The 25,542-nt window shown below is 45.4% G+C and overlaps 1 protein-coding gene across 1 annotated transcript in view; it reads left to right on the forward strand.

Annotated features, from left to right (window-relative positions):
• Positions 1–25,542, forward strand: part of kif17 (kinesin family member 17) — a 71,757-nt gene that overhangs the window by 9,671 nt on the left and 36,544 nt on the right. The window contains exons 2-4 of the mRNA XM_070860144.1: positions 1,029–1,175; positions 2,193–2,294; positions 24,194–24,383. Of these exons, the coding sequence (XP_070716245.1) occupies positions 1,029–1,175; positions 2,193–2,294; positions 24,194–24,383 (439 nt within the window). The remainder of the gene's footprint in view (positions 1–1,028; positions 1,176–2,192; positions 2,295–24,193; positions 24,384–25,542) is intronic.

The raw sequence follows: 25,542 nt of genomic DNA on the forward strand, positions 1-25,542 counted from the left end.
GAGGAAAAACTTTTACACAGTGAGTTGTTAGCATCTGGAATGCACTGCCTAAAAGTTTGGTGGAGGCACTCAATTGTGGCTTTCAAAAGGGAATTGGATAAGTACTTGAAGGAAAAAATTTTGCAGGGCCACAGGGAAAGGGTGGGGGAGTGGGTCTACCTGAAGTACTATTGCAGAGAGCCGGCACGGGTTCGACGGGCCGAATGGTCGCCTTCTGTGCTGTTACCATTCTATGATACTATGATACTGAATTGCCCCATTAACATTCTCTCTGTTGATATCTACACAGAAAGTTTTTCCCCCTTAATTTGGCTCTATACCAGTCGCATAAAACACTGGTGAACATAAATGTTTCATGCATCACATATAAAAAATCACGATTGCCTCATATTTTTCAGGAAACCATCAGAAAATGCATTAGCACTTACTTCAGTCTCTCACCACTTCTCAAAGTTCTTTCCACATCTTTTAAGCAGCCACATTGCTCTCTTGCCTATCCCTAACTTATGGAACAGCATGTTCTCTGACTCCTAACAGCAACAACATGCGACATCCACCAGTTTAAATATTAGAAAAAGAGATATCTGCGTCTATTAGTGTTGAACTCTTCCCCTTCTTCAGCTTAACATTGGCAAGACTGATGTCATTGTATTTAGTTCTCAGCAGAAACTCTGCACACTACCTTCGATTCCATTCCCCCCACCTGGCTGTTCATTCAAAATTGGATTTATATAGTGCCTTTAACGTAGAAAGAAACATCCCAAGACATCTTAGAGAGATTTGGAGAGTAACGGATGCCCGGGATAGAGAGATTAGGAGGAGAGCTTTTATGAAAGAAGGGGAGGGAGGTGGAGAGACAAACATTTTTAAATTACAGATTTAAAACCAATGTATGTTTGTGTATATACTCTAAAAAGCATATAAATATAAAAATATTCTTTGTTTCCATACCACACATGATAATCATTGGTCTGATCGAGACACTGTTTTATGCCTTTATAATTATGAGTAATTCCATTCTTTTCTAGGGTGTCACTGAAGGCTACAATGGAACAATATTTGCCTATGGACAGACAGGAAGTGGGAAGTCATTCACCATGCAAGGCATTTCTCAGCCAACAACGCAACGAGGAGTTATTCCCAGGGCTTTTGAACATATATTTGAGAGTATCCAGGTAGTTAAGCTATAGCTCAGAGTTTACAAGATCTGGATTCCTGTGGTTAACTATTGAATTGCTGTGGGGCTCAAAGTTGCAATGGAGACTCTGATATCATGCGATTCTTTGTGCATACTTACTAATAGTCTCATTTTTCCTGTAACAATCCTGGTTTTGTAGCATTGATCTCATGTCCCAGTATTTCAAAATTGCAGAAAAATGAATTCCATCCTGCTTCAATGTCAAAAATATTTGGTATGGTACACATCCTCTTGAAGCACAAGTCAGATGTGCTTCAACGAGTTGTGAATGGAGCAGAACACGGGTTTGCATTTGGGTCCAGGGTGTCCTTGGAGATGGAGCACGCGGTGTCCACCGGTACGCTCGCGGCCTTCCGCGAGAGGTGGGCACCGGAGGGACTGGAGTGCATCATCACGCCCGGCAACCAAATTTTAATTTGATTTTACGTTTTAAAGTTTAATTTGTTTTAATTGCCGGTGCTTTTAGTGTCCCCCTCCCCTTTTATAGGGGGCACTTGGAGAAAAATTCAATTCTGTGCCAAAAAAAAAATGGCATTGTAAATGTTGGTGTTTCCCCCAGATCGGGGGGCACGGTTTAATGTTTTTTCCGTTAACTCCCTAAAAGAGTTTCACCACGTGGTGAGTTCCTGATCTCAGTTATCCTGTCAGGAATGTCCAGTCAGAGGTGAAGCAGCTCTCCATAGGGCAGGAGATAAGACTGGATGGTAAATCACTTCCGCCCAGTCCTAGAGATTGGATTGAGACAGGATTAAGAGCTAGTTGCTTAATTGTGCTCTGTGGGAGAAAGTAACGGAGACCTCAAAAAGTACATTTTATCTTGCTATTTATAGTTATTATCTCCTCTCTAGTTTTTGTCTTCCTCCATATAATGAAATAATCAGCTATTATTCAACATTGTTACGTTTAGATTTGATATCATTCAGTACTTTGATTACTTTGCAGCAAAATGTAAGCAGTTTAAGAGGTTTCACTGCCACTGTGTGTTCACCCACAGTGTACAGAAAATACAAAGTTCCTGGTGAGGGCTTCATATTTGGAAATTTACAATGAAGAGATCCGAGACCTTCTGGGGAAAGACACCAAACAGAAGTTGGAGGTAAAGTGGAGATTTGTATGATCATTGTCTCAAGATAAATGGTCTTATATTAAAAATCTCTCATGCAATGAATATATACTTTAAATATATATATATTTTAAATTATGAATATGGTTCCAATACAAAAAGCTGCAATTTAACACTTGTTGGCTAGCTAGGTTTGTTAATTTAGCTTTCAGACACAATTCAAATATTTGTGTCTGAAAAAATGTAGCCATAACCTTTGGAAACACCAGTCCAAGCCTGCAGCACGTTCTGGCTGGTGGCATCATTTGTGCCAGCTCGAAGCGGGCGAACAAGTACTGGGAAACTGGACAGAAACCCCCCTTTCCAGATCCCTACCCAATTTGCGTGGATCTCAATTTTTGGCAGGCCTTTTAGGTTGACCCAATATGCTCTTGCACGTTCTGTGTGAGAGCTTAATTTTAATACTGAAATGGATGGAAATTATATTTGAATGAGAATGCATGCAATTCCCCAATGTTTTCCATAGGGAATGTAATTTATGTTCATCTTGCCTGTATTAACATCCCCAATGACACATGGGAGTCCCTGGCCAAAGACCGCCCTAAGTGGAGGAAGTGCATCCGGGAGGGCGCTGAGCACTTTGAGTCTCGTCATCGAGAGCATGTAGAAATCAAGCGCAGGCAGCGGAAAGAGCGTGCAGCAAACCAGTCCCCCCCCACCCCTTCCCTCAACGACTATCTGTCCCACCTGTGACAGAGAATATGGTTCTCATATTGGACTGTACAGCCACCTAAGAACGCATGTTAAGAGTGGAAGCAAGTCTTCCTCAATTCCGAGGGACTGCCTATGATGATGATTAAATGGGCAGTGAAGATCAGGCATGTTCTGGGCTTTGAAAAAATTAGTTTGAGTTTGAACTGTAGGATTTCAGAAGCTGGATGTTTCATGATGTTATTTTTCTTTGCTGGATCTCTGATTGCTTCAAACATCAGACTATTTGGTTTCCTTATGGGTATTCCCCATTAACTGTGTTTTCTGGAGGAAGAAGAAGATGGAAGGAGGCATATGAGGTAGATGCACTTGCAGACCACCCCTATCCATGCACCCATGTGTACAGACCCAGGTACACCCACCTGGGAATGTCTGAGCACTACGTCATTAGAGACGCAGTGACAGAATTGTGCTACTTGCTGAAATCTGACTGCAGGCTCCTCCATCATATGGACAGTACTGCCGGAGGCAGTGAAAGCTACCACAGCCCTGAACTTTGATGTCATGGACTCATTCCAAGTTACTTAAGGGGATATCTGAATCAATCCCCAATGCACATATGCATTAAGCAGGTCACAGGTCCATTGCTTGTTACATTAGATGCTTTTGTCACTTCTCCCCATGAAACCTAGCAGCACTGGAATTTTTCAACATTATAGTACTTCCCCAGCGTTTATGATAGCCACCTGGGACCCTAGGAACAGTGCCATGGCCTTTGTGAATTGCAAGGGGTTTCCACCTCATAATGGTCAGTGGCCAGTAACACAGCGTCATGCAGGTAAATGCCAGCTTCCTAGCAGCAATCATAATTCTGTGCCTGAGCAATTTGAAGTAAAAGGAAGACTGGTCACCTATAGACAAAGGCCACCCCCTGCAGTCCTGGTTCATGACACTCTTGTGAAAATCAGGAATGCAGACAAATGAAGATATAACAAGGCACCTGCAGCCACCAGGATAATTATTGATCATATTATAAATATCTTGAAACTTGGGCCACGATTTTGCTGACCTTGGTGGGTCCGTGGCGGGTGACGTCGGTAGGGGGTCCCAATCCAGCTGCTGGCTCCATTCCACTGTCTGAAATGAATTTCCCTTGATGGGGCTTGTTAAGCCCGCCAGCGCATTTCCCGGTCAATTAGAGGAAACGGGTCTGATGACGTCATTTGACAGTTTCCTTAAAGGGACCATGTCCAGTTTTTTTTTTTACATTTGTGCTGTCAGTGTTCTTCAGCATTGAGGTGCTGCAGACACTGACAATGACTGCACAAAGGCACGGGGCTGCACCCAGGCACTCCCATAACTCTCTCCATATGCTTATGGAGAGTCACAGCATGCAGGGAGGTCCTCCTTCCTTCCTATTGGCAGAAGACACCTCCCCAGGAGATAAACGCAGTCTGGTTGCACATTGCAGAGGAGGGCACAAGCAGGGATGTTGTCAGGAGGACCTGGGTGCAGTGATGCAATCATTTCAATGATCTCAGCAGATCACAACACATTAGTACAAAGCCAAACTCAACATCATCCTGGTGTGCCTCTCATCACAATTCCATCGCTCTGCCTTCCCTACCCTACACCTGCACATCCTTACTCACACCAACTTACCTTGCACCCCCACCCATCCCTCTATATCTTTATTATTACATCCCCCACCTCACTAGCCACCCCTCACATTCACCCTCATCCTGGTGCAATCATACCAACTAACAACACACAAGGGTAGGCACTTGGGTGTTTTATGCAATGTTCATGTAAGGTTAATATGGTGTCAAACATTAAAACCTTTATTTTCACCACTTTCTGTTCTTGGACATATCTGTATGCACCTTTGGAAGTGGCTTAGTGAGTTGCAGTGAATGGTGAGACATAACGGTACCACCCCCCCCCCCCCCCCCACACACACACACACACGCAATGGTGATGAGTGTGAAAGGAATGGCTTTGGAATTGTAGGGATGCTTTATGGTGTTGGTGTGGGGTGGTGCCAACCTGGCACATCATGTGGCAGCCAGGGTGTACAGCGTCAAGTGAAGTAAATCTGGCAGTGTCCCGGGCAGCAATGTGGACGGGTGCTGATGTCCTGTGCAACGTCAGTTGATTGCAGAGAAGGTTGGTGTTGTTGTTGGTGCTGCTGGTGTGCCTGTTGCTGCTGGTGTTGGGGCTGATCGTGGTCAGATTCTGAGGACCAAGATGAGAGAGTGTAGATGGTACCCATGCTGATGGAGTAGATAGCAGCTGAAGTCAATGGTCAGAGAGGTTGCTGCAATGAGATGACCCTGGCTGGAGAGTTTGCTGCAAACACTTGCAGCCTACATAAAGCTCAATATGTGTTCCAGAGTGAGAAAGCAACAGCCTCTGAGGTTCATAGACTCACACTCCTGGGCCTCTACGTGTACGCATGCGTAAAGGCCCACGTATCCCAGGGGCACACGCGGTTCTCAAGCCAACCAATGACAAAGGGGGATTCCCATTTTGTGCATGACTAGGAATCCCCTAAAAAACACAATTGGACACCAGTTAAATAAAAATAAATCAAAACATTTTCAAAATTAAAATGCAATTAAATTAAACATTTAAAACAAAATCTACATTTTTGAAAAATAAATGTAAATGTTTTAAAGGGGCTAAAAAAATAACCTATAATGAATGTTAAGTTTTTTTTATGCTAAAATAATTTTAATATTTATTTAAACTCTTATGCTGGTAATAGAAGGCCCTACGCCTGCTTTTGCCTCGTGTAAGAGTTTCACGGGCATTTGTTGGGCAGTAGTTGGGCAAATAGCCCCACTCTCCACCAGCGAATGTCCATCTCCCGGGCATGCAGATGATCTGTCAAGTTGAAACTTGACAGATTACAAGTTCCAGGTTTTTGCAAATGCACAGCGCATGCGGAAACCCGGAACTTGTGGGGCACTTACGGCGTACGCGGTCATAGGCCCCCGAAAATACGGGCCATTCATTTCTTTAAGTTCCTCACTCTCATTAGACCTTTGGATCCCCACTATGTTTTTTGTGTCTTCTACTATCGGCCTGTCTTTTTCAAATCAGTGACCTGTTTGTAGCCTTCAACGGGATAGTCAGGCCAGATAGTTTCATAAATGGTGAGAAAAGGATAAGAAACACTATCCAAGAATATTATGTATAACCATAGTTTAGCACATATTGTTAACTATGTAACATTTTCTATTAAACAAGGAGTTAGCTAAGCTCAACAACTGAAAAAGTTGTGTTGTGTTACTGCTACTTTTCACTTGTTCTTTTATATTTAATACCATTATTTGGCAATTAAAGCTGAAATCAAAGTCTAGTGTAGTGTTATTCTGCTACCTTGTGAAGACCAAGAAGATCAGATTAAAGTGCAAGATAGAACCAGTAGCTAAATTAAAGTAAAGAAGGTTCTCTGTTCAATCTTTGGGCATACTATAAATTTACATAGATATCTGAGCAAGTGAAGACACACTCAGACATAGAGCTGTCAGGCACAGAAGTCAAAAATATCTAGAGTAAAAAAAGGGTAAAGATACCCCCAAAGTATCATGCAGTTTCATCAACATTGTCCTATGCACTAACTGAATTATTGTGAATGTCTATCGATGGGCCGAATGACCTCCTTCTGTGCTGTAACCATTCTATGATTCTATGTGTCATGGTTGTGTGCTGGATTGTATGCTTGTGATTGAGCAAGTAAAGGGAGAGAATAACAGAAAAAGGTTAGCACTATCTCTGAGCTTGGGAAAACCTCTGGCTTCACCTTGCTCCACCACCCATATGCTTCCCACCTCTAGGATTTACAGAATGGCTTCTTCGAAAGTACTCAAGGGCTTAAAGTCATGAACTCTCTTCCTGCAGGGATTTGCTCTCTCCTGTTATGTGCTATTTTGTCCTGCAAGCAGAGAAGTAGTGTTTGAGATGATGGATGTTTCATACAGTGACATCCAAGTACCTGCATTGCATGTCAGGAGGTGTGAGTGCCAGGTCTGGAAATTTTTCCCTTCTATTTTTTCATTGGTGTCAGAATTTTACACTGGTTTACATGTTAAATAGGAGTAGGCCATTGAGCCCCTCAAACCTGTTCCGCCATTCAATTAGATCATGGCTGATCTGTGACCTAATTCCATATACCCCCTTTGGTCCACACCCCTTAATACCTTTGGTTAACAAAAATCTATCAATCTCAGATTTAAAATTAACAATTGATCTTTGTAGTCAATTGTAGTTTGCGGAAGGGAGTTCCAAACTTCTATCACCCTTTGTGTGTAGATGTGTTTCTTAATTTCTGAAAGGTCAGACTCTAATTTTTAGACTATGCCCACTAGTCCTATACTCTTCAAACAGTGGAAATAGTTTTTCTCTATCTACCCTTTGATATCTTGAAAACTTCCATCAAATCACCCCTTCACCGTCTAAATTCCAGGGAATACAACCCTAGTTTGTGTAATCTCTCCTCGTAATTTAACCCCTAAAGTCTAGGTATCATTCTGGTAAACCTACATTGCACTCCCTCCACGGCCAATATATCCTCCCTAAGGTGTGGTACCCAGAACTGCTCACAGTACTCCAGGTGTGTTCTAACCAGGGCTTTGTTTAGCTGAAGAATAACTTCTACCTCCTTATATTCTAGTACTCTAGATATAAAGGCCAGCATTCCTTTAGCCTTTTTGATTATTTTCTGTACTTGATAATGACATTTTATGATCCATGTATCTGAACCTACATTGAAATCCATTTGCCACAGTTTTGTCCAGTCACTTAACCTATCAATATCTCTTTATAAATTTAATGCTTTCACCTACAATGCCACCTATCTTTGTGTCATCGGCAAATTTGGATATATGGCTTTCTATGCCATCATCTAAGTCGTTAATGTTGGTTGAATCCATATACATATTGTTCACAGGGTAAGAGAATGCATTGCTGAATTAAGTTAAATGAAGGAGCGACTGGTTATTTGGGGTCTGACTTGAGGAGACATCTACAACAGAAATCCAAGGCAATCTGGAAGGAAATTGCAGTGGCTCTCAGTGCCTCATCAATTACACACAGGACTCCTCTCAATTGCCATCATTCAGGGTCACCATCATGTCTGCCCTCCCAGATCAATGGGCAGGCAGATCCTGGACCCAGGGCATGGCAAGAATCTGCTCTTCATGATGACAACTTGTGTGAACTTTCCAATCAACCCTTCGTCAGATGCCCACTAGTGTAAATGGCAGAATACAGGACCATGTTGCCTATGCACCTGGGATAGTGGTGGCACAACCTGCTAAAGAGTCCTCCTGGGACCTTGAAGCCATGAGACGAGGGTCATCTTGGTTGCAAGAAGCTTAAGATACCACTTTGCAGCCAAGTACCTCTGGTATCCCAGACTCTTGGGTGGCACCAGGTCAGGCTTGAGAACAGCACAGAGAGGCACCTGGGAGAAACATATTAATAAAAGGAAGCATTTGTCGTAAATATTAATGCGTACATGTAAAAAGGAATTATTGTAAATATTAATGCACATAGTATGAATGATGTCCAGTGTTCAAAAGTATGCGTGTACTTTGTTTGAGTTTTGTGCTTGAGAAGATGTTTGCAGATTTGGTTGCAGCAGGACACAGATTTCCTGCAGTGCCTCGTTATTGAACTAGGGTACCTACTAGTTTGTCGTCTTCTCCTTTGGTATAGTCTTATTTTACATGTCTCTCATTTCTGCCAGGTGTGGTTATGGCAGTGGAGGCAGGAATTTGGGGCACCAGTCAGATCCACTAGTTTTCCACCCCATGTAAAGTGGCCTGCAAATTCCGACGGGGTTGAGGCTTCTGCCCATCCCACTTGCATCCCAGCAGCATTTGGGGGGCGTTCTCAGGATATCTGGCGTTGCTTCCATTGTGGACCTACAAAAGGCTCCAAGATATAAATATACTGTCCTTCAGGTCCCTGTGGTGCCGAAGATTTGTTTTCCTCTCCTCTTCAGCCTGATAAGGGTCTAAGGGTTCCCCTCCACAGTGACTGGATACTAATCCTAGATTCTATCAGCATTGTAGTGTAGGCTCCTCTGTTGTACCTCCATATCGGTGGTTGACACACCCTGGTTATTCATGGACCCTGGTGCAGTGATTTGGGCTATTCTGTATGGATATATCCTATAATTTAATCACAGCATCAAGTTGATATACATGAGACCCTTTATTAAATCCCTGACATGTCAGTTTTGTATTCTGCTTATTAAAAACCTTTTGTAAATTTCTTTGACATTCAAGATGGAAAGCGTTGTCCTTGTTCAAAAATGTAAAGTCTTTGGTGTCTACTGTAGAAGCCAAGAACTATCAATCTAGAATATTAATGTAAAAGATACAACTGGAAAGCTTCAAACTAATGCCTGGGTGGCAGAGAACAAAACAGCAACATCAGTTCAACTTATTTATTATTTATTAGTCCTGGTCCTGTTTGTTTCTTGGGTGTGATGTTGATTGAGCATTCTGCTCTCCCTCTGTGACTGAGGTGTGCTGTGCTCAGTATAAATGGTGTGCGGTTTCCATTTTAATTGAGGTTTGTGCTGCCAAATGAGCACAAGTATAATTAGTTTCTAAGACAAACAGTGGAAATATATTAAGTGCTTAGAAAAGCACAAACAGAGCACAAGTGTTGTTATGACACCAAGGGAGAATGGCTGTAATTAACTCTTTTAAACTTCCAGGAGAGAACAATGCAAATGCCAGCTCAATTTCAGATAATCTTCACACTAGAATAGTGTACATGTTACATATAGAATTACATAGAAATTACAGCACAGAAATAGGTCATTTGGTCCAACTGGTCTATGCGAATATTTATGCTCCACACGAGCCTCCTCCCATCCTACAAGGAGCAGCTATTGGGCAAATGAAATACAGGAAGCATATTACTTCTGTCATAACAGTGTAAACTTTATGGAGGCTAAATTGGGCCGTTTACTGCGCGTTTTTTAGATGCTACATAGCCACATAAGGTTTAGAAATGGGGTTCAAGATGTGTGTGCACGCTTCCAATGGAAAGTGCGCAGGACGCCATCTTGGTAAAGGGGTTCACATTCTTAATGACAGCTGGCAGCAGCGAGATGATCACGAGAATCCGTGTGCAATGCTGATTTGAAGCCACCACTGCCATTTTACAACTCTCCAGTCTTAACCTTGCACAGCTGAACACAATGTTAAATGGCATGAAGGACCCCCCTGCCCCCCCCCCCCCAGCACTATTTAAAGGAATCATGAAGTCGCTCTCTCTTAGGCAGTCCCTCAAAGTCAAGGAGACTTGCTTCCACACTAAAAATGAGTTCTCAAGTGACTGATGAGTCTAATGCGGCACCTGTAGTCTCTGTCACAGGTGGGGCAGACGGTGGTTGAAGGAACAGGTGGGTGGGGTGCTTGGGTTGTCATGCGCCCCTTCCACTGTTTGTGCTTGGCTTTCGCTTGCTCGCGGCGAAGAGACTTGAGGTGTTCGGCGCATCATGAAGTACTTACAGGTTAGTTGCTGGATTATTTCTTCTGGTTGTTGGTGCAATTGTACGCGTTTTTGGAGCATTCCTATACTTGGCTAAAGTTCAAATACTCTACAGGAAGTGGCCTGTCTGGTGCTGAAGTACTGTTTGTCATTTAAAATATGCTGAAATAAGTTGCTTCAAGGCATGGGTGGCCTGCTAAGGATTCCTCTGGGAATTGAACATGACTGGGAGAATGAAGAAGAGGCCATGCAGAGCAGGACAAGCTGCTAGAAGAGGGAGGAGGAGGGGGCGAAGGGCACTCAGCAGAAGGCCATATTCTCCAAGGGTCTTCAGGGAGCAATTCTCTTACCTCAACTTCAGCACGGACCAATGCATGAGATGTCTTCGCTTCACAAAAGAGATAGTGAATTAAATATGCCAACTGCTGCAGCCACATTTGCAACATCAAAACAGGGCAGGGACAGCAATGCCTGTGGCAGTCAAGATGACCGTGGCTCTTAATGTTTAGGCATCTGGCTCCTTTCTGGCTGCTACTGGAGATATAAGCAACATCTCACAGTTCGCAGTGCACTGCTGTATAAGGAAGGCCCACTGAGGCTATCTATACAAGGAGAAACACATTCATCTCATTCCCTCTTACCAGAGACAAGCAGAAGAAGCGAGTACAAGGATTTGGATGTATTGCAGGGTGCAATTGACTCATCATCATAGCAGTCCCTCGAAGCGAGGATGACTTGCTTCCACGCCAAAAAGGGATGAGTTCACAGGTGTTTCAATGAAGGACCTAATATTCCAGATCCAGAACTACATTGTGAAGGGTGCAAGATGCCTGTGCGTGGATTTTTTTAACGTGTGGTGGCCGTTGCACACCAGCCACCACACGGGCTTGACAGTTAGGTTTTGGTCCAGTGGCAAGGATTACCCAAGGCTAACTGGAGACCAGCTCTGCTGCACAGACCGAGTGCACACACATATCGCAGTGTGGGCTGGCCCGTGCTGCCCCTGGGTCCTTGCCTCTTCTGGGCCCTAGATTCACGCCTCTCTTGGGCCCCAGTCACTTCCTTCCACAGACTCTTGCCGCTCCTTCGCCCCTCCTGCTGTGCCTGCCCACACTTCAATCAGCGACCTGGCTTCGTAGCCCTCTCCCTCCTGCAGCAGCACGCGCTGCTCCCTGCAGTGGTATGCCGCTGCACGCTGCTCCCTCCAATGGCCCCGGCCTGCTGATGATCTTGCAGGCCGGGACCGTGCCGATTTCCGGGCCGGGCTGCCGCACGTTGCTCCCTCCAATAGCCCCGGCCTGCTGATGGTCTTGCAGGCCGGGACCGCGCTGATTTCCGGGCTATTGACTGCCTGCACATTGGCTTACGTGCTCCTCATCTGAACTCGGCCATTTTCATTTCCACTCCTAAATGTGCAGCTGATGTGCGACCACAGGCACTGCATCAAGCAAGTGAATGCCCGTTATCCTGGCAGCAGTCATGATTCCTTCATTCTGCAGCAGTCCTCTGTTCCACCTGTATTTGAACCAACACAGCAAGTCAAAGGCTGGCTACTGGACGACAAGGGCTAGTTCCTCATGACTCTGGTCAGGAACCCACACACACGTGCACAGTAGGCTTACATTGAGAGCCATGCTGCCACAAGGAACAGTGGCCCTGAAATTCCATTCGACCTCTTCCAGCGGAGAAACGACCTAAAAAAAGCAAAAAGATACGCACTTACCCGCTGCTGCTGCGACTGTCCGAAGTTCCTAGCCTGAGACCCAGAGGTGACTGCGCACGCAGCTCGTGCACATGGGGACCTACGCAGGCCGGAATCTAGTGACTGCAACCAATCAGGTACAGTATAGTTTCTCATTCATTGCAATAGGAGTTCCTTAAGTACGGAACTCCTATTGCTATGAATGCGAACGCCCCCCCCCCACCCAAACACTTAAAAACCAATTAAAAAAATTGAAAATAAAGTACACAATTAACATGCATTTAAATTAAAGTTGTTATAAAAAAAGTTTTCTGGCGCAAAAAAAACATTTTTATTAACACTTAAAATAAACTTACCGTAGTAGGGAGGGTTTTTAAACATAAAAAGTGCTTTTATATCCCTCTTTTGATGTCCCATTTGATCACCTCCTCATCCTGGGTCAGTGAATAGTCCATTATTACACAAGGACATGCCCTCATTCTGTTTGATGTTCAACCATTATCACACAAAGTGTCTTGATGGGGAGTTTCGGGTCTATCAACATGGCGAGTAGGTTTTTCACTACTGCAACAAGGTTGACATTAGCATTTCAAAAGAGTGAGGCGACCACTCCAAACTTGGTGGGGCAATGGTCATCACCTGTCCTGTCTTGTCAACAGCCTCACCAGGGGAGGTCAATTGACAAGTAGTGGTCTGATAAAGTCAATCAATCGTGTCTGTGTCTCTGTCTGAGTAAACTCCTCCTGCATTTCGTTTCTGCTGACGGCTTGTTTTTAGAAGTTCATACGAGGCTGGTCAATTTACAAAACTCCCTTTACAGTACAGCATGTTGACCCTTTTAATGTCAGCTTACTTTAAGTTAAATTCATTCTTCCTGCAGGCCTGACTACAGGCTCTGATCAGATTATTCATGAGTGATACCAGTAATCTCAACCACACCTCCCCATTCACCAACAATCCCACACTCCTTACTTTTCTCTGTCACTGACCATCATTGTCCTCTTTCCGACAAAACAATAATAAAAACCACCAGAAAATGCACATTTAAATCCAATTTTATAAATTCACTCATTAAACAATGCATACAAGTTATCCTTAGTACCTGTCTTCCGTGTGCCTTTGCCTATCCTAGTACTCGTACAAGGTGCTGCAGCATGGGAGATGGAAAGCAGCTGACTTTCAATTGAGGGGATTAAAGATGGCCTTGGAGAATGACCTTGAACAGCTCTGGGCCAAGAGGGCCCGGCTTCAGATTGCACCATTTTGGCCTGGGCTGGCTGGCAACAGCAAGGGTACTGGCAGAGTGGTAGGGGTGGGAGCAGGAATGCTGTCGTCTTGAGAGAGCACATCAGGTTTCTGTCCCATGGAGCCACTGCCACTCTCCCGGGCTGTTGCCTCAGCAGTCCTACTGATCTGTTGGAGAACAGATTGATGGATTGTTGTGATACCCTGGAGGCCCCTTTCAACATAGGTATCCAAAGCCATGATGGCAGCAGTCTGAATTTGCAAGGCAGCAGTCTAAGCTTCCACTGCACATTTGATGGAAGTTGTTTGTGCTGAAATGGAAGCTGTGACATTGGCCATTGTGGTGAGTTCCACAGGTATACTGATGGTGGTGCCCGCCCATTCCATATTGGAAAGAATGGGCTCCAAGCTCTGTGCAAAGCCCAGTGCCAAGTTGGAGCTGGACTCCTCCATGCTCCTTGATGTGCGCAGGCTTTCTAATGCACCAAACATCCATTAGCCTTCTTCTGCAGCCTGGCCTATCAAAGTCGTCATCTGACTCCTCCGCAACAAAATAATGTGAAATCTATCCTCTGGCCAGCTGGCACCTGCGCTATTCTTTATCCCCAACCTGGCTCCTGCGCACTTGTGCCCAACGTCTCACCACATAAAGATCACTCCTCTATCATAAGGGCATAAGAATTAGGAGCAGGAGTCGGCCATATGACCCCTTTAGCCTGCTCTGCCATTCAATAAGATAATGGCTGATCTGTGAGGCCATCCTAGCCTCTAAAATACATGCAATGTCAGTCTCTGAGCTGGTGGCTGGTGTAAGATAGAGTGGCAGTGTGTCTTCATCTTTACTATCTTTTTCCTCTTTCTCCTCTGAATGGGAAAGTTCCAGTTCTTTGCTATTTGAAATGGATAGTGACAAGGATTGGGTTGTGATGAAGGAAGAGGAGAAATTAAGAAGTGCGTGTTTACACTATCTGCAGCTTGTGAGCCAGAAGAGATTGTGGGATGAAGGAGAAGTGGGAAGAGAGGAGGAGGATTAGATATGCAGATATGCTTATTATCAATACCTCCAGTGTCACCAGTGGTCTCAGCGATGCCCCTTCCCATGATGGCCAGCATTGTCTCATCCATGGGGGTTAAAACATGAAGGCACGCTTGTCCTCCTCTAGATCTTTCCTGCTGCCTGCTATTATGTGCAACCTTCTCCTGCAAGAAAGAGGGAAGTGTGTCAGTGAGTGTCCTGCAATATGTTTGGGTGATGTGGCTGTCATTGTTGAATAGTTGCCAGTGTGAGCGAGCTGTGAGTTGTTGGTGTGAGGCTTTCAACAGTGCTATGAGTGTGAGAATGAGGTAAAGTATATGAATTGGAGGGTTGAGCACTAATTGATAGAGATTGCTGGTCGGTGGGTGACAGGGGTGAATTGCGGTGTGGATGAGGCTAGTGGTGCAGTTGGTAGGATATGTCATTTAAAGATTAAACTCATTTGCTTTGATAATTCGTGTCAGAACATTAAACTTCTTCCTGCACGGCATCCATGTTCTTGGAGCAATACTCCTGGCATTGACCCCCACTGCTACTTCTTCCCACTGCCTCCTGAGCATTTGTCTGGAGAGCCTCTTGCTCTGCTGTGGATACAGGAGATCTCTCCTCTCCACATCTTGCACCAAGACCTACAGTGCATTGTCAGAAAACCTTGGCGCTTGCTGTCTCACACGTTCAACCATTTCTCAAAGTATCATAGCACAGATTCAGTTTTTAAATGATTCCCACTACTTCTTCCAGCCACAATGCACCACCCCGTTAAAAGGTGCAGGCTGCTTTTGAGTAGCGCTTGCCACTCGTGATATCGGGCCCCCTGCTGATGTGTGCAGCCAAAAACAGCACAGGTAGCGCTGGCTTGGAAGCAGCAGGCAGCACAAATTTAACGCAATGAACGGGCGCTGGTTAATCAAACACCTTGATCCCCATGCCCATTTTCGAGCGTTATCCGATTTAACCCCCTAAAACCTTGAAATATTTATTGATATTAAAAAAATCAGAATATTTGGGGAATACACTGCATCTCAAAGAGAAGGATAGGTTAGCTTTTGAGTTAAGATTCTTTATCATTCAGTTGCCCCCAAAATATTAACCTTCCTTTTTCAGGTGCTGTCAACCAGATTTGATTTTCAGCATTTTTTTTTCAGATTTCCACAATTCCCAGACTTTTCATCCCTGTATTTAGTGAGAATAGGCCTTATTATTTGCGCTACATGCCAGTCACAAAAGCTCTCGCTAATATTCCAATTTTATAAACTTTACTTTTAGATTTTTTTTGTCAGTACGCTTTTTCCTTGACTCTATCTGTGCACATTTTAAATTAATTAATCTGGACTCGCCGCCCTTAGATTTAGAAAGAGGAAATTGTAAATCCAGGTTCCTACTGCTGATTAATATCCCCTGCTGGAAAGTAAGTACATGTGCATGTCAGGTGAAGACAGGTTTGTGTTCAGTGGTGCCAACACTCGCTGCCTGATCTCACGCATAAAGAACGATCATTTGGGAGAAGTACTGGAGGGCTGTCTGCACCGATGGAACCTCCAGAGACTTGAGGACATAATCTAAGCTGACACTTCAGTGCAGTACCGAGGGAGTGCTGCATTGTTAAGAGATGCCGTTTTGCAGATGCCGTTTGCGCCATGGCACTATTGAAAGAAGAACAGGGGAGTTCTCCCAGTATCCTGGCCAACAATTCTCCTTCAACCAACAGCACTTAAAAGAAAAAGATTATGTGATAATTTATTTTCTTGCTGTTTGTGGGACCTTGCTGCATGTAAATTAGCAGCTGCGTTTCCCTACATTACAATAGTGACTACACTTCAAAAGTAATTAATTTGCTGAGAAGTGCTTTGGATTGTCCTAATGTTGAGAATGGCGCTATATAAATGCAAGTTATTTTTTTCATACCACAGCAAGAATTGTCATCTTCAGGAGAGAACAGGTAAAATTGAAAGATAAAAATTGAGGGGTCGAAATTCAATTGATAACGCATACTGATAACGCCGGTGTTAGGTGTTAACTGGGAGTTGGGCGCCTGGGAGTGGCGCTCGGTGCTGTTCATGCCTGATGCGAAATTCGCTTGAAATTTTTGCTTGAAAAAAACATACTGCCGGCATACGCCATGGAAATCATGATGTCAGTATGCATGCAACACTTCCTTGGCGTCTCTCTCGCCACATTCACTTTTGCCGCCTTACTTAATGGTTGGCGTCCATGACGACTGAAAAAGTTGGACTGCACAAGGTGGTGAAAAAATCGGCTGCATTATTTAAATGAAGTTGCAGCCAGAGCTCAGAGGTCTTGGTCAGTGTTGCTTTTGATGCTCGCACAGACAGTAGGGTGTTGGCTTTGCAATGCTGTGGACTCGTCAGATTGACTACTAGTATCTGGGACACATTGGCTGCCATCTCGGAAAATTTTGAAATCTCTATCTCACTGTGATGGGGGCAGTGATGGCACACCATGTCGTCCTGCGGCGCTGACTTGAAAGGCGCCGGCTGCAGAGACAGCTTAGGCCAAATATGGATCCTCCCTAGAGGAGAGGCCTCAGACGGCAGGGCAGGAGGCCGTACACATGCAGGGTTTACTGTCCATATTACTCTTATCTTGACATGTCCGAGGAGCAGTGCTTAAGGCTGAGGTTCCGCAAGGGGGTGTTCATGGAGCTTTGCCACCTTCTGCGGATATACCTGGCATCTGACATCGGCACTAGGACCTCGCCGTCAATGGCAGTGAAAGTGACAGTGGCACTGAACTTCTATGCTGTCGCTCCTTCCAGTCTCCTGTAGGCGATGTATGCAACATTTCTCAGTTTGCAGTACATTGCTGCATTCACTAAATGACCGACGCTCTCTACTGCAAACGATTCGATTACATCAAGTTCAGCAAGACCAGGATGAGCACACCCGTGCCTTTGCCAGGCTAGCCGGTTTCCCCAGGGTTCAAGGAGTCATTAATTGTACCCATGTGGCATTGAGGGCCCACCCCACAATGGAGAGATACTTCAGAATCGCAAGGAATTCCTCTCCCTGAACGCTCAGCTGGTCTGTGATCACAGGCAGATGATCCCTGCTGTCAATGCCCCATATCCTGGCAGCTGCCACTATGCCTCCATCCTGCAGGAGACCAGTGTGCCACGACTCTTCAAGCCACCGCATGAAGGCTGTGGCTGGCTCCTGGGCAACAAAGAATATGGTGTGGCCCTCTGGCTGATGACACCCCTCCGCAATCCCACTACCACTGCTAAGCAGCGCTACAACACCAGCCATACCACAACTTGGGCGATTATTGAGCAAACTATCAGGGTTCTGAAGCAGCGTTTCCGTTACCTTGACCGCTCTGGAGGGACATTGCAGTACTCATCTGATAGAATCTCCATGATCACCATCGTCTGCTACAAGCTGCACAACTTGGCCATTATGAGGGCCTAACCATTACCACCAGGGAAGGATGACCCACCTCAGGAGGAGGACGAGGAAACATAGAAAATAGGTGCAGGAGTAGGCCATTCGGCCCTTCTAGCCTGCACCGCCATTCAATGAGTTCATGGCTGAACATGCAACTTCAGTACCCCATTCCTGCTTTCTCACCATACCCCTTGATTCCCCTAGTAGTAAGGACTTCATCTAACTCCTTTTTGAATATATTTAGTGAATTGGCCTCAACAACTTTCTGTGGTAGAGAATTCCACAGGTTCACCACTCTCTGGGTGAAGAAATTCCTCCTCATCTCGGTCCTAAATGGCTTCCCCCTTATCCTTAGACTGTGTCCCCTGGTTCTGGACTTCCACAACATTGGGAACATTCTTCCTGCATCTAACCTGTCTAACCCCATCAGAATTTTAAACGTTTCTATGAGGTTCCATCTCATTCTTCTGAACTCCAGTGAATACAAGCCGAGTTGATCCAGTCTTTCTTGATAGGTCAGTCCCGCCATCCCGGGAATCAGTCTGGTGAACCTTCGCTGCACTCCCTCAATAGCAAGAATGTCCTTCCTCAGGTTAGGCGGCCAAACTGTACACAATACTCCAGGTGTGGCCTCACCAAGGCCCTGTACAATTGTAGCAACACCTCCCTGCCCTTGTACTCAAATCCCCTCGCTATGAAGGCCAACATGCCATTTGCTTTCTTAACCGCCTGCTGTACCTGCATGCCAACCTTCAATGACTGATGTACCATGACACCCAGGTCTCTTTGCACCTCCCCTTTTCCTAATCTGTCACCATTCAGATAATAGTCTGTCTCTCTGTTTTTACCAGCAAAGTGGATAACCTCACATTTATCCACATTATACTTCATCTGCCATGCATTTGCCCACTCACCTAAACTATCCAAGTCGCTCTGCAGCCTCATAGAATCCTCCTTGCAGCTCACACTGCCACCCAACTTAGTGTCATCCGCAAATTTGGAGATACTACATTTAATCCCCTCGTCTAAATCATTAATGTACAGTGTAAACAGCTGGGGCCCCAGCACAGAACCTTGCGGTACCCCACTAGTCACTGCCTGCCATTCTGAAAAGTCCCCATTTACTCCTACTCTTTGCTTCCTGTCTGACAACCAGTTCTCAATCCATGTCAGCACACTACCCCCAATCCCATGTGCTTTAACTTTGCACATTAATCTCTTGTGTGGGACCTTGTCGAAAGCCTTCTGAAAGTCCAAATATACCACATCAACTGGTTCTCCCTTGTCCACTCTACTGGAAACATCCTCAAAAAATTCCAGAAGATTTGTCAAGCATGATTTCCCTTTCACAAATCCATGCTGACTTGGACCTATCATATTACCTCTTTCCAAATGCACTGCTATGACATCCTTAATAATTGATTCCATCATTTTACCCACGACCGATGTCAGGCTGACCGGTCTGTAATTCCCTGTTTTCTCTCTCCCTCCTTTTTTAAAAAGTGGGGTTACATTGGCTACCCTCCACTCCATAGGAACTGATCCAGAGTCAATGGAATGTTGGAAAATGACTGTCAATGCATCCACTATTTCCAAGGCCACCTCCTTAAGTACTCTGGGATGCAGTCCATCAGGCCCTGGGGATTTATCGGCCTTCAATCCCATCAATTTCCCCAACACAATTTCCCGACTAATAAGGATTTCCCTCAGTTCCTCCTTACTAGACCCTCCGACCCCTTTTATATCCGGAAGGTTGTTTGTGTCCTCCTCAGTGAATACCGAACCAAAGTACTTGTTCAATTGGTCCGCCATTTCTTTGTTCCCCGTTATGACTTCCCCTGATTCTGACTGCAGGGGACCTACGTTTGTCTTTACTAACCTTTTTCTCTTTACATATCTATAGAAACTTTTGCAATCCGTCTTAATGTTCCCTGCAAGCTTCTTCTCGTACTCCATTTTCCCTGCCCTAATCAAACCCTTTGTCCTCCTCTGCTGAGTTCTAAATTTCTCCCAGTCCCCGGGTTCGCTGCTATTTCTGGCCAATTTGTATGCCACTTCCTTGGCTTTAATGCTATCCCTGATTTCCTTTGATAGCCACGGTTGAGCCACCTTCCCTTTTTATTTTTACGACAGGAATGTATAATTGTTGTAGTTCAGCCATGCGGTCTCTAAATGTCTGCCATTGCCCATCCACAGTCAACCCCTTCAGTATCATTCGCCAATCTATCCTAGCCAATTCACGCCTCATACCTTCAAAGTTACCCTTCTTTACGTTCTGGACCATGGTCTCTGAATTAACTGTTTCATTCTCCATCCTAATGCAGAATTCCACCATATTATGGTCACTCTTCCCCAAGGGGCCTCGCACAACGAGATTGCTAATTAATCCTCTCTCATTACACAACACCCAGTCTAAGATGGCCTCCCCCCTCGTTGGTTCCTCGACATATTGGTCTAAAAAACCATCCCTTATGCACTCCAGATCGACTACATCGGACCCCTACCGGCCGCCCAGGGAGGTTATAAATACTGCCTCGTCCTGGTGGATGTGTTTTCCAAGTGGGTGGAAGCCTTCCCTTGCTGAACAGCTACCGCGGTGGGGACTGCAAAAATCCTGGTGAGGGAGGTGTTCTCTCGGTGGGGTCTACCTCAAATCGTGGAGTCTGACCGGGGAAGCCACTTCACCGGCCAGGTGATGCAGGCCACCCTAAAGGTGCTGGGGATAAGAGCCAAATGGCATGTCGCCTACAACCCTCAGGCCCCGTAGAACACCTGAGCCGGACCCTAAAGGAAAGGCTGCGCAAGGAGACGGGAGACTCACCGAACAAGTGGGTGGAGGTCTTACCGTTGGTCCTCATGGGAATCCGGGCCAGTCAGTCAAAGAGCACAAGGTACTCACCCCATGAGCTGATGACGGGCCGGATCATGAGAACCCCAGTGCATGTGTTGGCGCCGGTTCTCACCGAAGGGCAGCTCCGAGAGGTGAATCGGGACCAGTTTGTCAGGAACCTGTTTGAACACCTCAAACAGATTCACTGGCAGGCTGCTAGTAACATGGGCAGACAGCATCAGAGTAACCGATTGCTGCTAGAACCCAGCAAACACCACGAATGGGAGATAGGGGACCAGGTCATGGTGAGGAACTATGCTCTGGTCGGGGTTTTTGAAGCATTATATAGGGGACCATACAGCATAGTCAACAAGGCTAGCCCTATGGTCGATGCGGTTCGACTGCCTCGCCGGGTGAAGTGGTATCACAAAGACAAGGATCCTCACTGAAGGAGGAGGCAGCCTGACACTGCTGTGGCTGGAAGGGCTGCTTGTCGGAGACTCATCTCTCATCGATTCTAATGAATGAGTCTTGAAGTGCCCAATGGCCAGCCTATACACCTGGGCATCAACTCAACACATCGCTACATACCCTGCAGCCCTCGGTCTTAAATAATTAGTGCCTCATCATTTGAACAATCCAAACTTGTTTTAGTACAAACATAAATCATGTGCGTTGAAAACATCCACAAGGCAACAACTTCATCCCCAACACTTCACCATACCCACAAAACTCCTTCAAACATTCTCACAGACATCCAGATGGACGTATTGACATCAGTTAATTTTGTAATAAGGTAGCCATCTCTGGCGAGAACCAAACAATTGTCGGATCGTTCATCAAAGTGCAACAATTTACATGAGCTCACCTTGCAACAACCTAGCCATTTCAGTTGATATGAACCAAGTGTTTGGTGCATCATACAAGTGCAACTAGTGTTAAATGCTCATATTTTCACAAAGGTCTTTACCTTGTCTTAGAGAGGGCTATACGACCCCTTCCCTTATCCCCTCTCCCACGCCTACTGCTCCTCCGCAATTGGGGTCTCAGGGCCTTCAGCAAGGCTGGTAGTCGGTTGCTGACTTCGAGCCTCAGCCACACATGATGGCCTAGCAGGACGTCCACGACCAGCTCGGGCCCTGGAAGACCTGGCTGGGGACTGCATTGGCTCAGCAAGGCTGCAAGCACTCTGTTGTGGATGGGGTGCGGAGAGCGGCAGCTGCAAAAGCAGAATGATGTCATCATGAGAAAGGACACCACAGCCCAATTGGGCCAACAGGCTGATACTTCCCTGGGCAGAGCGTCATTACAAGCAGAAATTTAGGCAAGGTGAGAATCCTGCGGTGGGTCAGCAAGGTTAGGTCCCTGTCCAACTGATGGGACCCCAGACCGGATGGCAGCAGTCAGTGCGTCCGTTGAATCGATTTGCCTTTGTTTCAAGAGTGTCTGCGACTGCTGACTCAGGACACCACGCACTGATGACATTTACATATAGAGGCCGACAATAACATTGGACTGGTGTTCAATGGCCACTGTAACGTCAGCCATAGCCCATGCCACAATGTTTGGGACCCCATGGTCACTGTTTGCATCCAGCATGCGTTGGTATCTACCAAGGATGGGCTCGGTGGGCTGCCGAGAGGTATGAACAGTTGAGGCAGACTCCTCCATCCTCACAGCTAGTGCGTCAAGATTCTGTGGCACCCTTGCTAGTGCACCCAGCAGATCACTGTGCAACTGCGGGGATTGTCTTGTGACAACCTCTAGGTCAGGCTCATCGTCAGAGTGCTGCTGAGCATCACTCAGGCGCAAGCTCACCCTCCAGGGAGCAGGCCCCCCTGGTGTTGCTGGAGGCCACTGGGTCTCGGAGCATCACCCACCTCCGCCTCCCCCATCACCCCTTGGTCAGCAGCACCGCTGGTCCCCCTCTCTGATGGCGCAGCCTCCTGCGGGAGGTCGAAGGAGGTGTCGTTCTCCTGCTCCTCCTCGTCCTCTGGGTCGTCAGTAGCATCTGCACCCATGGAAGGTGCCCGAAAAGGCCCGGTGGATCAGACTGGTCATCTGAAAGCATGAACACAGAACAGCGGTTACCTGCAAGGGGGGGGGGGGGGGTCAGGAGCGGGAACAGCATTCGTGAATGCCAGTCTCATAGAAAGAGCTGCACATTGATGTTGTCAAGGCCAAGTGTCCTGCAGGTCGCTGCAAAGGAACTCAACATACCGTCAGTACCCCGAGGAGGGACGGCTGCACCCACCGCCATCGCATCAACTTGCACACCCATTAGGGCAGCTATTTGTTCCCCCAATGGAGTGAGCATTTGGAGGTCTGGCTCCCCTCCACCAGTCCACATTTGCTCCTGTCAGTTGTGGGCCAGCTTTGCCTGTCACATTTAACACAAAGTCAGAGTTAGAGGCCTATCAGTATGTCCCAAACGCCTTACCTACTTTAGTACCGTTTATTCTATGACAGTATTCACAGCTCGATGTAATTACCATTTGGGGCGTTGACATGCTGTGCCAATGATTGAATTAGGGTGACAGGACCTCTCAGTAAGGGGGAGCCTACCATCTTGGACACACATATGAAGACTGAGGAATAAACAACATGAGAGGTGTGTTTGCAGAGCCAAGCAGCAAGGTTAACAGTGCATGTAGGCCCTTGCAGTGGGTGAAGCTGCAAATGGGAACCTTGACTGTGGCCTCACCCACTTAGAGCATGGATTTCCAAACACTACATTGAGCAGAGAGTGCACATTGAGGTCAGTTGAAATTTGAAAGTAAAGATACTCACCTTCACTGTCCGTGTCAGGTCGTTCCACTTTTTTTCGACATTTCATCGAGATCCGTGGTACCGTGTCACTCGCAGACACTTGCTCCGCTATCTCCCTCCATAGTCATCGCTATGTTTGGGGTTGGGGTCTTCTCCCAGCCTCTGTCCTCAACACCTGCCGACGCCTCTCCAGGGCATCAAGGAATGTATCGACTGCGGCATCCGTGAAGCGATGGGCACACTGATGAGTTGCTGCTGCTAGGTCTGCCATGCGCACGGTCTGTGCGAGTGCGTCGAAAGTGAATATAGCCACGAGGCGTTGAGCCGGCCAATCAACGTTTCAATTCAATCCAGGTCTGTGGCGCAGCTCCAAATGATGCCATGTCCCGGATGTTGAGCCCTCGCCTAAAGGCTCACTTAGCACAGTGTAGTGCATCCAGGTAAGTGTGCAAGACCATGATTTAATGCTCATATCAATTCTTTAGGCATCCACACTGAATTTTCTGTTTGGGGAGTGCGACTGAAGTTCTCTCGTGGCAGCACCGCATCAAAAATGGCAGTACTAAATTTCGACCCCGAGTTCTTAGCACTGTTGCAAAATTAAAAGTAAAAAGAAAACTTTAATCCTTTGTTTAAAAAAAAGCTCGACAATGAAGGGGTTTTGTAGGCAGGTGATTTCCAGTTTCTAACTTGTTTGTCTCGTGCCTCTGATTGTAGCTCAAGGAGCATCCAGAGAAGGGCATTTACGTGAAGGACCTCTCCATGCACACTGTGCACAGTGTCTCAGAGTGCGAAAAAATCATGGATATTGGCTGGGGTAATCGAGCTGTGGGATACACCCTCATGAACAAAGACTCATCACGTTCACATTCTATATTCACCATTCACTTGGAGATGTGCTCAATAGGTCAGTTATGTAAATATTACAGATGGACAGAATATTAATTTTTTTTGCGATGGATTATTTCTGAAATATAATTTTCATAAGATTTATACATTACAATTCTCAGAATTTCTTCTCCCCAATTAAATGAAAATAAATAACATTTTCTCTTCCTTGTAAATTCAATCTTTTTTCCTATGTCCTGTCCTTTTCTCTTTGTGCCTGTATTTTACTATTTATCCTTTATACTTTATCTTTCTGTTCTTTGTCTCTCTCACAGCTGTTGTCATCCTTTTTTTTACAGCAGTGAGTTTTGCTCTCCTTTCTCTCATTCTTTTCACCATCTCTGTCTCCTGTATGAAGTAGGATCAAGAAATGTACATCATCAAAACAAGCACTTATCTTCATGGTATTATGGGAATGAACTAAACATATTTTAAAGTCTTGCTTGTTTTTGAATTTGGTGGTGAAATGCAGTTCTCAAGAGGTTAAAGTAAGTGAATGTGAATGTGAATTTGACAAATTAGCAGAGCAGCCTAGTGCCATTGCAATTGAAAGAAAGTGATCATGCAATAAAATGAATCTGGTTACTTAAAACTTGTATAAACATAGATTAAATAAAAACCTTTAAACTAACTTATTTATATTTTTCATGCAATCCTACATATGGTATGCTATCTGTGCTTGTGATAGGTTTAGTAAATATATTGCGTTGGTGTTTGGGTGGAGATAGTTACTGGTAGAATGTTATTTTTTCTTTCTATGTTCCTAGTGCTATAATACTTATATTCCAGCCCAGCCTGCCCTTTATTTTCTTGTCAATCAGAACTAAGTAGTTTTAGTTTGTGCCCTTGATTAAGATTACATATGAACAATGCACTTTAATCTTTAATAGCTCCCAGTATCTCTTCTGTGCACTGGGTTCCGTTGGCGACGGACAGTTCTCGGTTTGCTGTTTTGGTTACCAACAGGTTTATCATTTTAATTAGTGGGTTTAATTGTTAAACTGGTTTCCACTGGCTATATTACCCACTGTAACCTGCAACACTTTATGTGATGATTCTAAAACATATAAATTGGCTCAAGAATTTACTTCAACCAAATCTTTGATTTAAGGAGTGCTGAGTTATAACTATTCCCTCATACACAATTTAAAATCTATTTTATAAATATCTGCTGGTGT

Source organism: Pristiophorus japonicus, chromosome 18 (genome assembly GCF_044704955.1).
Source record: "Pristiophorus japonicus isolate sPriJap1 chromosome 18, sPriJap1.hap1, whole genome shotgun sequence".
Classification (NCBI taxonomy): domain Eukaryota; kingdom Metazoa; phylum Chordata; class Chondrichthyes; family Pristiophoridae; genus Pristiophorus; species Pristiophorus japonicus.